The sequence below is a fragment of the Corapipo altera genome, unplaced genomic scaffold (genome assembly GCF_003945725.1).
Source record: "Corapipo altera isolate COAL_440 unplaced genomic scaffold, ASM394572v1 131388, whole genome shotgun sequence".
Lineage (NCBI taxonomy): Eukaryota > Metazoa > Chordata > Aves > Passeriformes > Pipridae > Corapipo > Corapipo altera.
The window spans coordinates 1-11,315 of NW_020885142.1; the positions used below are offsets into that span (position 1 = coordinate 1).

Consider the following 11,315-nt stretch of genomic DNA (forward strand, 5'->3'; position numbering starts at 1 on the left):
GGACTGAGTTATACTGGGAGGGAGTGGAGGGCACTAGGTTATACTGGAGGGCACTGGGTTATACTGGGAGGGACTCAAGGGGGATACTGGGAGGGACTGGGGGGCACTGGGAGGGGCTCAAAGGGGATACTGGGAGTAACTGGGATGGACTGGGGAGCACTGCAGGGCACTGGGACAGACTGGGGAGGCTCGTGGTACCACTGGGGTATACTGAGAGGGGACTGGGATGGACTGGGTTATACTGGTACCACGCTGGGGGCACTGGGAGGGACCGGCTGACTTGAATGAGACCCCTCCACACCCCCAATCACCGCAGACCCTGACAAAGGTGCCGTGGGACTGGGAGGGACTGGAGGGCACTGGAGGGGCTCAGAGGGGACCCTGGGAGTAACTGGGATGGACTGGGTGATACTGGGAAGGACCAGGTGACTCAGAGACCCCCAGGCACCCCTGACCCCCCCAGACCCCCAGGCCCCTCACAAAGGCGCCACAGCACTGGGGGGCACTGGGATATCCTTGGAGGGGACTGGGATGGATTGGGTTAAACTGGGAGAGACTGGGCTATACTGGTACCATGCTGGGGGCACTGGGAGGGACCGGGTGACTCAGGTGAGCCCCCCCCAATCCCCCCACTCACCGTGGACCCTGACGAAGGTGCCGCAGGACTGGGGGGCACTTGGATACCCTTGGGGGGGACTGGGATGGACTGGGTGATACTGGGAGGGACTGGGGGCACTGGGCTATACTGGTACCATGCTGGAGGCACCGGGAGGGGGCGGGTGACCCAGCTGAGTCCCCCCCACGCCCCCCACTCACCGAGGACCCTGACGAAGGTGCCGCAGCTCTGGGCCGTCTCCCCCCCGGACTCCACGCGGCAGAAGAAGAGCCCGGAGTCGTTGTGGGACAGTTTGGGGAAGGTCAGGGTGGAGCTTCCCCCCCCCTTCCTGCACCACCCGGGCCACCTGGCGGCCCCCCCGGGTGGCCACCACCTCCTGGGGCCAGGGGCAGCTCCGGGGGACCTCCCCGAGCCCGGGGGGACACGCCTGGAGCCAGGTCAGGGCGGTGTCGGGGGGGCCTCGGAAGTGGCACTCGAGGGTCAGGGGGGTCCCCACGGGCTCCTCGCGGGAGGGGGGCCCCCCCCACACCCGGAGCCACCCCCGGGGCGGGGCCGGGGAGCAGGAGGGGCTCGGGGGGCTCCCGGTGGTCACGGTCACGGGGGTCGGCGTCTCGGGGGGCTCCGGGGGGGGGAGGCGAGGAGGGGGTTGTGCAGGGGGCACAGCCTTTGGGGGTTGTCTGGGAGCACTGGGAGCCTGCGGGGACAGAGGGGGGTTATGGGGGGTCCCCCGGAGCTCCCCAACCCCCACGGAGGGCGACTGACCCCGGGGGGGGTCACTGGGGGTCCCTGTCCGTGCTGGGGGGGGGTGTCTTTGGGAGTTCCCAGAACTGTGAGGGGTCATTGGGGGTCCCCCCGGGGTCTCTGGGGGTCCCCCAGACCCATCGGAGGGTCATTGGGGCCCCCCAGCCCCTCCCAGTTTCCCCCTTCCCCCTCCCAGTTTCGGTTCCCTGTCCCAGTTTGGGAACAGGAAATACCGGTTGGGGGGGGGGCGGGGGATATTCTGACACAGGTGGAGGGGACAAAAACCGATACTGAGACCCCCTGAGACCCCCAGACCCAAACCCTGAGACCCCCAGACCCAAATGGAGATCTTGGGATCCCAGAGACCCCCAGATCCAAACTGAGCCCCCCAGACCCAAACCCTAAGCCTCCCAGACCCAAAACCTGAGATCCCCAGACCCAAACTAAGACCCCCAGACCCAAATCCTAAGCCCCCTAGACCAAAAACCTGAGATCCCCAGACCCAAACTAAGACCCCCAGACCCAAAGCCTGAGCCCTCCAGACCCAAAACCTGAGATCCCCAGACCCAAACTGAGACCCCAGAACCAAGGCCCCCAGACCCAAACTGAGGCCTTGGGACCCCTGAGACCCCCAGACTCAAAGCCTGAGACCCCCTGACCCAAACTGAGACCCCAGAGACCCCTCAGACCCAAACTGAGAACCCCCCAGACCAAAACTGAGACCCCAAGACCCAAATCCTACCTGTGAGAAGCAGGATGAAGATGAGCAGGGGTCTTGTGATCCCCCAGTTTGGGAGAGGCCCCCGATTTTGGGGAGCCCCCTCCATCCCCCCACCGTCCCCGACGAGGCCCCAAAAACAGGAGACGCGGCCCAGTGACCCCGGGAGGCCACGCCCACCCAAAATTTCCCCGGGGGGGAAGGGCTGGGGGCCACGCCCACCCATCCCCCGGGCCCCACTGCCCCAAAATCCCCTCAGGACTTCTGAGGGGGGGAATTTCGGGGGTCTCAGGGGACTCAGTTTGGGTCTCAGTGTCCTCCCAGGTCCCCTCCGTCCTTCTTCCCTCCTGCCCCAGGCCCCGAGCTGAGGACGGAGAGCCCAGAGGACAAATCCCCCCGTGAGACCCTGGTGGGAGAGGCCGTTTTGAAGGGCTCCATGGTGCAGGAAGGCAGCGGGGAGGAAAAGGGCCGGAGATCCCCCCGCAGGAGGGGCTCCAAAGCCAGCCCAGGGTGCTCTGAGGAGGAAAGACCCAGCCTGTACTGGGAAGGCAGCCGGAGATTCAACAATGGCTTTAGTGTAGAGCACTGTCCTGTCTTATCCTGTACTCCTGGTAGTTTTAGTGTGTATATTGTGCAGTAAATAATTCTGATGAAGATCTTTTCTCTGATCATTTGTAACCCTAAATAACTCATTTCTATCAAGAGATTTGATTTGCCATCTTTAAAACCTGGGGGACAAAAGTGGTTCAGTCACACCTCTGTAATTCCTCTAAACTGAAACTGGATCCAGCAGCCCCCAGCACCTCACAGGAAGTTGGGAGCTCAGGGGGGCCACCCCCCTTTGCCAACCCCCCTGTGCCCAAAGACCCCCAAGGGACTGTCAGATCTGCCAAAACACCCCCCTTTTCCACCCTTCTCCCTGTTCCTTCCACTTTCCCATTGTCCCCTCAATCCCCAGCCCCCTCATGCTCACTTTGGGGGTCCCACTCTCCCCTTTCCCCACTCTTCTGACTTCTCCCCCCCATTTCCCATCATCACCCAAACCTCAGAGCCCTTCCCCCCTCCACTTTTGGGGGGTCCCTCTGCCCTCCCACTCACTTTGGGATCCCACCACCCCTTTATCCCCTCTGACCCCCCTTTTCCCACCGACCGCCCCCTTCCCACCCCCCCACTCACCCGAGAGCTCCTCGCCCACAGCCAGGGGGGCTCCCAGCACCACCAGTGCCCAGAGAAGTCCCCTTAGAAAAGGGGTTAGGTGGGGTCCTGAATGGGCTCTGAGTATGTTTGGGGGTCCTTGAGGGGCTGTGGAGAGGTTTTGGGGGGTCCCAGCACCCTTTAGGGTGAGTTGGGTGCTTTACTGAGGAGCAGGTGCCCTCTCAAAGCCCCCCCAGAGCAGGTTGACACGAGGGGAACACAGGGGGTCCCCATTTCTGATCCACCCCGGGGCCGATTCTGCCTCCCCAAACTCAGCTCCACCCCTTGGGATTCCCCCAAGCCCCTCCCCCACTGTCTCCCATAACCAAGACTGGGGGGAACTGGGAAGGTTTACTGGGATCACTGGAAGCAACTGGGTGGTGTCAGAATAAAAGCAGGGAAGGGGGGGACACACGACCCCCCCAAAATCCTCGCAGGGATGGGGGGGGGGTCCAGCCACCGGCTCAGGAGCTCTGTGGGGAGAGAAAAGGGGGTGACACCACAGTGGGGGCTTCATGGCACAGAAACAACAGAGGGACATTGTGGAACCTTGTGGAATCAACAGGACATTACAGAATCACAGACTCAAAGAATATGACAAGGTGGAAGGGACTCACCAGGATCACCAAGTCCAACACTTAGCCCTGCCCAGGACCATTCCCAAGAGTCACACCGTGTGTCTGAGAGTATCATCCAAATGCTGCTGGAGCCCTGGCAGCCTTGGTGCTCTGCCCACTGCCCTGGGGAGCCTGTTCAATACCCTCAGTCCTGTCCCTGGTTCCCCCAGAGCAGAGTTCAGTCCCTGCCCCTCCTCTGCCCCTCCCCAGGAAGTTGGACCTGCAGTGAGGTCTCCCCTCAGTCTCCTCTTCTCCAGCTGAACACACCAAGTGCCCTCAGTGTCCTCACACGCCTTCCCCCCAAGGCCCTTCCCCATCCTCGTTGCCCTCCTTTGGACACTCTCCAATGGCTCAATCTCTCCCTTCCATTGTGTCCCCCCAGACTGCCCCAGTGGTGCAGGTGAGGCCACCCCAGGGCAGAGCAGAGTGGGACAATCCCCTCCCTGGCCCGGCCGGCCATGCTGGGCCTGATGCCCCCAGGACAGGCTTGACCCTCCTGGCTGCCAGGGCACTGCTGACTCAGGGCCAACTGGCCACCCAGCAGCACCCCCAGGGCCCTTTCCTGGCACTGCTTTCCAGCCTTTCTTCCCAGTCTGTCTGTCCATGCGGGGTTGCCCCATCCCAGGGCAGAATCCGGCACTTCCCGCTGTTGAACTTCCCATGGTTGGTGATTCCCAACCCTTGGATCTCTCCAGGCCTCTCTGCAGAGCCTCCCTGCCCTCGGGGGACTCAACAGCTCCTCCCAGTTTGGGGTCATCTGCAAACTTACTTAGTGTTGCCTCCAGCGCTGCATCCAAGTCATTGATGAAGATGTTGGAGAGCACAGGGCCCAGATGGAGCCCTGTGGAACCCCCCCAGTGACCCCCATCTGATGTCACCCCAGTCACTGTCACCCTCCGTGCCCGACCCAGGAGCCAATTGCTCACCCAGCACAGGATGTGTTTATCCAGCCATGGGCTGGACACTGTCCAGAGGGATCCTGGGAGAGACAGGATTGAAAGCTTTACTGAAATCCAGAAAGATCACATCAACTGGCCTCCCTTGACCAGCCAGGTGGGTCACCTTGTCATAGAAGGAAATCAGATTTGATAGGCAGGACTTTCCACTCCTGAAGCCCTGCTGACTGTGTTGTCTTTCGGGTGTTTTTCAACCTCTCCCAGAATAATCTTCTCCATAACTTTACCAGGTACTGAAGTGAGACTGACAGGCCTGTAGTTTCTGAGGTCCTCCTTCTTGCCCTTCTTGAAAACTGGGACAACGTTCAGCAGCTTCTAGTCAGCCAGGACCTCTCCAGATTCCCAAGATCACTCAAAAATCATCGAGAGAGGTTTTCTGATGATATCAGCAACTCTTTGGGGATTCTGGGATGAATCCCATCAGGCCCCAGAGATTTATAGGGATCCAGGTGGAGCAGCAGATCCCACACAACATCAGGGATAACTGGGAGTTGATCATTCTTGCAGTCATGGTCCTGCAACTCAGGGCTCTGAGACCCCCTTGGTCCATCATCCATGTTGAAGACAGGGGCAAAGAAAGCATGAAACACCTTTGCCTTGTCCTTGTCCCTGTGTGGGAGGTGACCATCCTCATCCTGGAATGGGTCATTGATAATTCTATACTTCCTATTTCCATTATTATATTTGAAAAGACCCTTTTTATTGTCCCTCACATTTCTGGCAGCTTCAACTCCAGCTGAGCTTTGGCCACACAGATTTTCTCCCTACAGTGATGAGCAGCATCTCTGAATTCTTCCCAAGTCACTTGACCTTGCTTCCACTGGGCACACACCTTCCTTTTTTGCCTTATTTCCAAGTCACAATGATCTGTTTATTCCATGAGACCTTGCAGTGTCCCAGTGACCCCTTTGGGTCCACAAGCCACTGCAGTGTCACAATGCTCCCTTGATTCCATGAGATTCCACAGTGTCCCAGGGCTCCTTTGGCTCCAGGAGGCCCTACAGTGTCACAGTGGCCCCTTTACTCCAGGAGGTTCCACAGTGTCCTTGCTGGAACACACAGGGCTGTAATGTTGTCACCCCTGCAGAGCTGCCTCCAGCTCTGGGCTCCAGCACAGGAAGGACATGGACCTGCTGGAGTGAGTCCAGAGGGGACCAGCAAGGGGATCAGAGAGATGGAGCAGCTCTGCTGTGGGAAAGGCTGAGAGAATTGGGATTGTTGAGGCTGGAGAAAAGAAGGCTTTGGGGTAACCTAATTGTGGCCTTCCAGCGCCTGAAGGGAGCCAACAAGAAAGATGGAGAGAGACTTTGGACAAGGGCCTGGAGTGACAGGACAAGGGACAGTGGCTTCATACAGATAGAGGGAAGGGTTAGAGGAGATAGTGGGAAGGAATTCTTGACTCTGAGGGTACTGAGATGCTCTTGAAGGCCCCTCCCAAGCCAAAGCATTCCATGATTGTGGGACTGGTGGGTGAGGTGGTGGTTGGAGCCACCTGGGGCACAGGGACACAAAATGAGAGAGTTTTCCATTGTGGGGGAAGGAAGGAGGGGGCAGCAGAACTGACCCCTTGGACACCTGGCAGGCAGGCTTTGGCTGGAAGCTGCTGATGGGGAGCTGAGTGAAGCCCCCACAATGCAGGAGGAAATGGTCAGTGACCTGCTCTGCCAGTGAGACCCCCACAAGTGCCTGGGCCCACATGGGATGCAGCCAAGAGTCCTGAGGGAGCTGGAGAAAGAGCTGGCCAAGCCACTCTCACTCATTCCCCAGCAGTGCTGCACAACTGCACAAGTCCCAGCTGACTGGCAACAAGCAAATGGGATGCCCATCCCCAGGAAGGGCCAAAAGGAGCATCTGGGCAACTCCTGACCTGTCCCATTGACCTCAGGACCAGGGAAGTTCATGCAGCAGATCCTCCTCAGTGCCATCCCATGGCACGGGCAGGTCAGCCAGGGGATCAGGCCCAGCCAGCGTGGGGTTGGGAAAGGCAGGTCCTGCCTGACCAACCTCATCTCCTTCACTGACAAAGGACCCGCTCAGCAGCTGAGGGAAATCCTGGGGATGTGTCTCTCTGGAATTCCAGAAAGCCTTTGGTACCATCTCTCCCAGCATCTCCTGCACAAACTGGCTGCTCATGGCTTGCCCAGGGAACTGTTTGCTGGGTGACAAAGTGTCTGATGGCCCAGGGAGTGGTGGGGAATGGAGGGAAATCCAGGTGTGGCCGGTCACTCGTGGGGTTCCCAAGGGCTCAGGGTTGGGGCTGCTTCTGTTTAACATCGTTGTGGATGATCTGGGCCAGGGGATCGAGTGCCCCCTCAGGAAAGTCATGGACAACACGTTGGGTGTGATTGTGGATGTGGTGGAGGGCAGGAAGGCTCTGCAAAGGGATCTGGACAAGCTGGATCAATAAGGTCAAGTGTCAGGGCCTGCCCTTGGGTCCCAACAACCCCCTGGAATGCTCCAGGCTGGGGGCAGAGGGGCTGGAGAGCTGCTCAGCAAAGCCTTTAGTGACAGGAAGAGAGGAAACGACCTTAAATTACATCAGGTGAGGCTCAGATTAGATATTAAAAAAGCCCTTTTTCCACTGAGAGAGTGTTCAGGCATTGGAACAAGTAGCCCAGGGAGGTGGTGGAGTCTCTGGAAGTGTTCAAGTGTGTGGTGGGTTGACTGTGGCTGGACACCAGGTGCCCACCCAGCCGCTCTATCACTCCCCTTCCCAGTGGGACTGGGGAGAGAGTAAGGTGGAAAAAAAAAAACCCAACTCATCGGTTGAGATAAGGCAGTTTATTTAAAGCAAAAATTAAAGCGAAGCTTGAGCGCGCAGAAGCGAAAGATAGCAGGGTTTGTCCTCTGCTTCCCATGAGCAGCCATGGTTGGCCACTCCCGAGGAGCAGGGCTTGGGGACGCGGGACGGTTCCTCAGCAGGCAGCCATTAGACAATGAATGCCCCCCTCCTGCTCCGGGCCTCAGCTTTTAGAGCTGAGCTGACCTCCCATGGTCTGCAATGTCCCTTGGGTCAGTTGGGCTCAGCTGGCCTACTTGGGTCCCCTCCCAGGGTCTTGCCCTCAGCTAAGGAAGGAATGTCCCAGTGGTGGTGCTGTGCTCAGCAGTGGCCAAAACACTGCTGTGTTCTCAACACCCTTCCAGCTGCCAATGCCAAGCCCAGCCCTGGGAGGGCTGCTGTGGGGAACTGAACTGCAGCTCATCCAGACCCAACCCAAATATCGATGGCACATGTTCTATAGAATCCATCCTTAGGTGTTGTATGATAGATCTATAAGATATTACAAATAATAAGCAATAATAAGGCAAGTGTCCACCTGAAGGGACACCTCCCCCCAAACTCCTGCCTGGGTTTGTTCCCTGGGGGTCTCTGCAGCAGCAAGCACAGCCCCACACTGACTGCTCTGGGCTGTGCAGGCATTTGTGGTTCTGCCTGTCTCACACACACACCGAACCTTGGGATGGATCTGGATGTCACTGGTTTGTGATGTCACGGGGAGGACATGATGTTATGTCATATGAAGGATGTGTTGTCATCAAGGAGCTGTAATGTCACAGGAAGGATGTGATGTCATAGGGAAGCTGTGATGTCACAGGGAGGACGTGACGTCACAGGGATGATATGAGATCACATGAGAAGTGTGATATCATCTGATGGACATGACGTTATAGGAGAGATGTGATGTCACAGGAAGGATGTGACGTCATAGGGGAGATGTTATGTCACAGAAAGGATGTGAAATCACAGGGCAGATGTGATGTCACAGAGGAGAATGTGATGTCACAGGGACAAAGTGATGTCGTAGGTGATCTTTGATGCCATGGGGCGGATGTGATGTCATATGGAAGATGTGATGTCACAGGAAAGATATGATGTCACATTATGGGTGTGATGTCATAGGGGAGATGTGATGCCACTAGGATGATATGATGTCACAGGAGAGGACGTGACGTCATAGGGATTATACGATATCACAGGAGAGATTTGATGTCATAAGATGGATGCGACATCATAGGGGAAATGTAATGCCACAGGAGAGCTGTGATGTCACAGGGGAGGTGTGATGTCACAGGACGGATGTGATGACATGGGGGAGCCGCGATGTCTCAGGGGAGGACGTGACATCACAGGGATGATGTGATATCACAGGAAAGGTGTGATGTCATATGATGGTTGTGATGTCATAGGGGAGATGTGATGTCACAGTGGAGGTGTGATGTCATAGGGCAGTTGTGATGTCATGGGGAGGACTTCACTTCACAGGGATGATATGAGATCACAGGAGAGGTGTGACATCATATGATGGATGTGGCATCATAGGGGAGATGTGATGACATAAGGGAGCTGTGATGTCAAGGGGAGGGTGTGACGTCATGGGGGATGTGATGTCATAGGGGAGCAGTGATGTCACAGGAGAGGTGTGATGTCACAGAAAGGATGTGATGTCACATGGGAGCTGTGATGTCATGGGAAGATGTGATGTCATAGGGAGGATGTGAGGTCACAGGTGAGCACAGGATGTCACAGGAATGATATGATATCGCAGGAGAGATGTGATGTCACAAAGAAGCTATGATGTCATAGGGGAGCTGGGATGTCATGGCGGAGATGTGATGTCACAGGAAGGATGTGATGTCATATGATGGTTGTGACATCATAGGGGAGGATGTGATGCTACAGGGGAGGACATGACATCATAGGGGAGCTGTGATGTCACAGGGAGGATGTGAATTCACGGGGAGGATGTGATGTCACACGGCATGTGCGATGTCATGGGAAGCTGTGATGTCACAGGGGGACATGACGTCATAGGGGAGCTGTGATGTCACAGCGAGGATGTGATGTCACGGGGATGATACGATATCACAGGAGATATTTGATGTCATATGATGGATGTGACGTCATAGGAGAGATGTGATGTCATAGGGGAGGTGCGATATCACAGGAAGGATGTGATGTCACAGGAGAGCTGTGATGTCACACGGGGGATGTGACATCACAGGGATTATATGGTATCACAGGAGAGATGTGATGTCATATGGTGGACGTGATGTCATAGGGTAGATGTGATGTCATAGGGGAAGTGTGATGTCACAGGAATGATGTGATGTCACAGGGAGCATGTGATGTCATAGAGGAGTGACACACCCCCCCCCCCCCCCAACTTTGCTCCAGGTAAAGCCGTTGAATTTGTCTTTGCTTCCCTTGGGTTCAAGGTCAGGCTGTTTTATTTCCAGGGATGTCTAGAGATGAGTTAAGGGGAGCTCAGACCTTTTGGTGAGGCAGGAGGTGTTTACTCTGGAGCATTTGAACTCAACCTTTGTTCCTGATTTCTTCCCACTGTTTCAGAACAGTTCATTTCCCATGGGGAAAGCTCTGATTCCCCAGCACAGTCAGGTTCTCCTGAGCTCAGGAGGTTTCACTGGTCTCATTTTTCTCCGGTATTAATTCTGTACCAAATTCTTGCTTCCTAGGTCAGTGAAATGTTAGAAGAGAGAGAATCTCACCTTGATCTTGGACAGAACAGTTATAGACTTCTTTATTCTATTGAATTCTTCCCTAATAGTTCTGGATTACAGGACACCTGTGTGGCAAGTCCCTTTTCTGGTTTTCAGAACTTAAAATAGATGGTTTTCTGATATGGGTATTTATTGGAGTGTTATTTATTCAACTGTGAGCATTGAGTTTAGTGTTCCTTGCAGCTTTAAAAAGTGCAACCCTTTTAGTCTGTTGTTTTAAAAACCACTCATTAGATGTCAGACGACATGAAGACAGCACGTAGAGATAACCCTGATGTAAGTGATGGTTCCAGTCATCCTGTGTATGGATCAAAGATTTCCAAGGCTTTGTTCCAAGGCCGCTGCCCCACCCCCACCCTCTGCCTGCCGCCCCTGCGCTCCTGCCGCCTGATTGGCCACCACCCCACCAATGGGCCGTCCCGGGGGATGCAAATGTCCCGCCCTGCTGCATATTCATGAGTTCGGGGCGGGGCTTTGAGCCCTTGATCAGGTGCGGGTGAGCTTTTGGTCAAGTGCACGGGGTCGACCACGGGAACTTTGTTTTTCCCCGCGGGGCGCACGGAGGATTTGTCGCCGGGCGCACATGGACTGGGGAGAATTTTGCCTGCTGGAGCCGCTCTCCCTGCACCGCCAGGAGAGGCTGCTCGGGAGGTGACAGTGTGCTAGAGGGAGATGCCCACTCGCTGTCCTTACTGCCTGCACAGCGCAGGGCTGGGGGGAATTGAGCCAGGCAGGAAAAGTGAATGGCGGCCATCGCACGGTGCTGAAATGATACGGGAGGTAGCAAACAACCTGGCTGGGGGGAGCACAGTTTGGGAAGGGGGCGCAGGGAAAACCCACTGTGATGTTCCGGGGTAAATAACAGAAAATAAACAGAAGAGGGTCCCCTTTCAGATATGGTTTATAGATCAGTGCACTGTGTATAGTGTAAGATAGGTTCATAAATGTAAGAA

The 11,315-nt window shown here is 56.1% G+C and overlaps 1 protein-coding gene across 1 annotated transcript; it reads right to left on the reverse strand.

The window, feature by feature from the left end:
• Window positions 1-918: 918 nt before the first annotated feature.
• LOC113960533 (basic proline-rich protein-like) lies at window positions 919-2,334 on the reverse strand. Its single transcript, XM_027670145.1, has 2 exons — window positions 2,100-2,334; window positions 919-1,310 (listed from the first exon to the last, which is right to left on the reverse strand). The coding sequence occupies exons 1-2, from the start codon at window positions 2,299-2,301 to the stop codon at window positions 919-921; spliced, it is 594 nt and encodes a 197-aa protein (XP_027525946.1). The 5' UTR covers window positions 2,302-2,334.
• Between the last annotated feature and the right edge of the window lie 8,981 nt (window positions 2,335-11,315).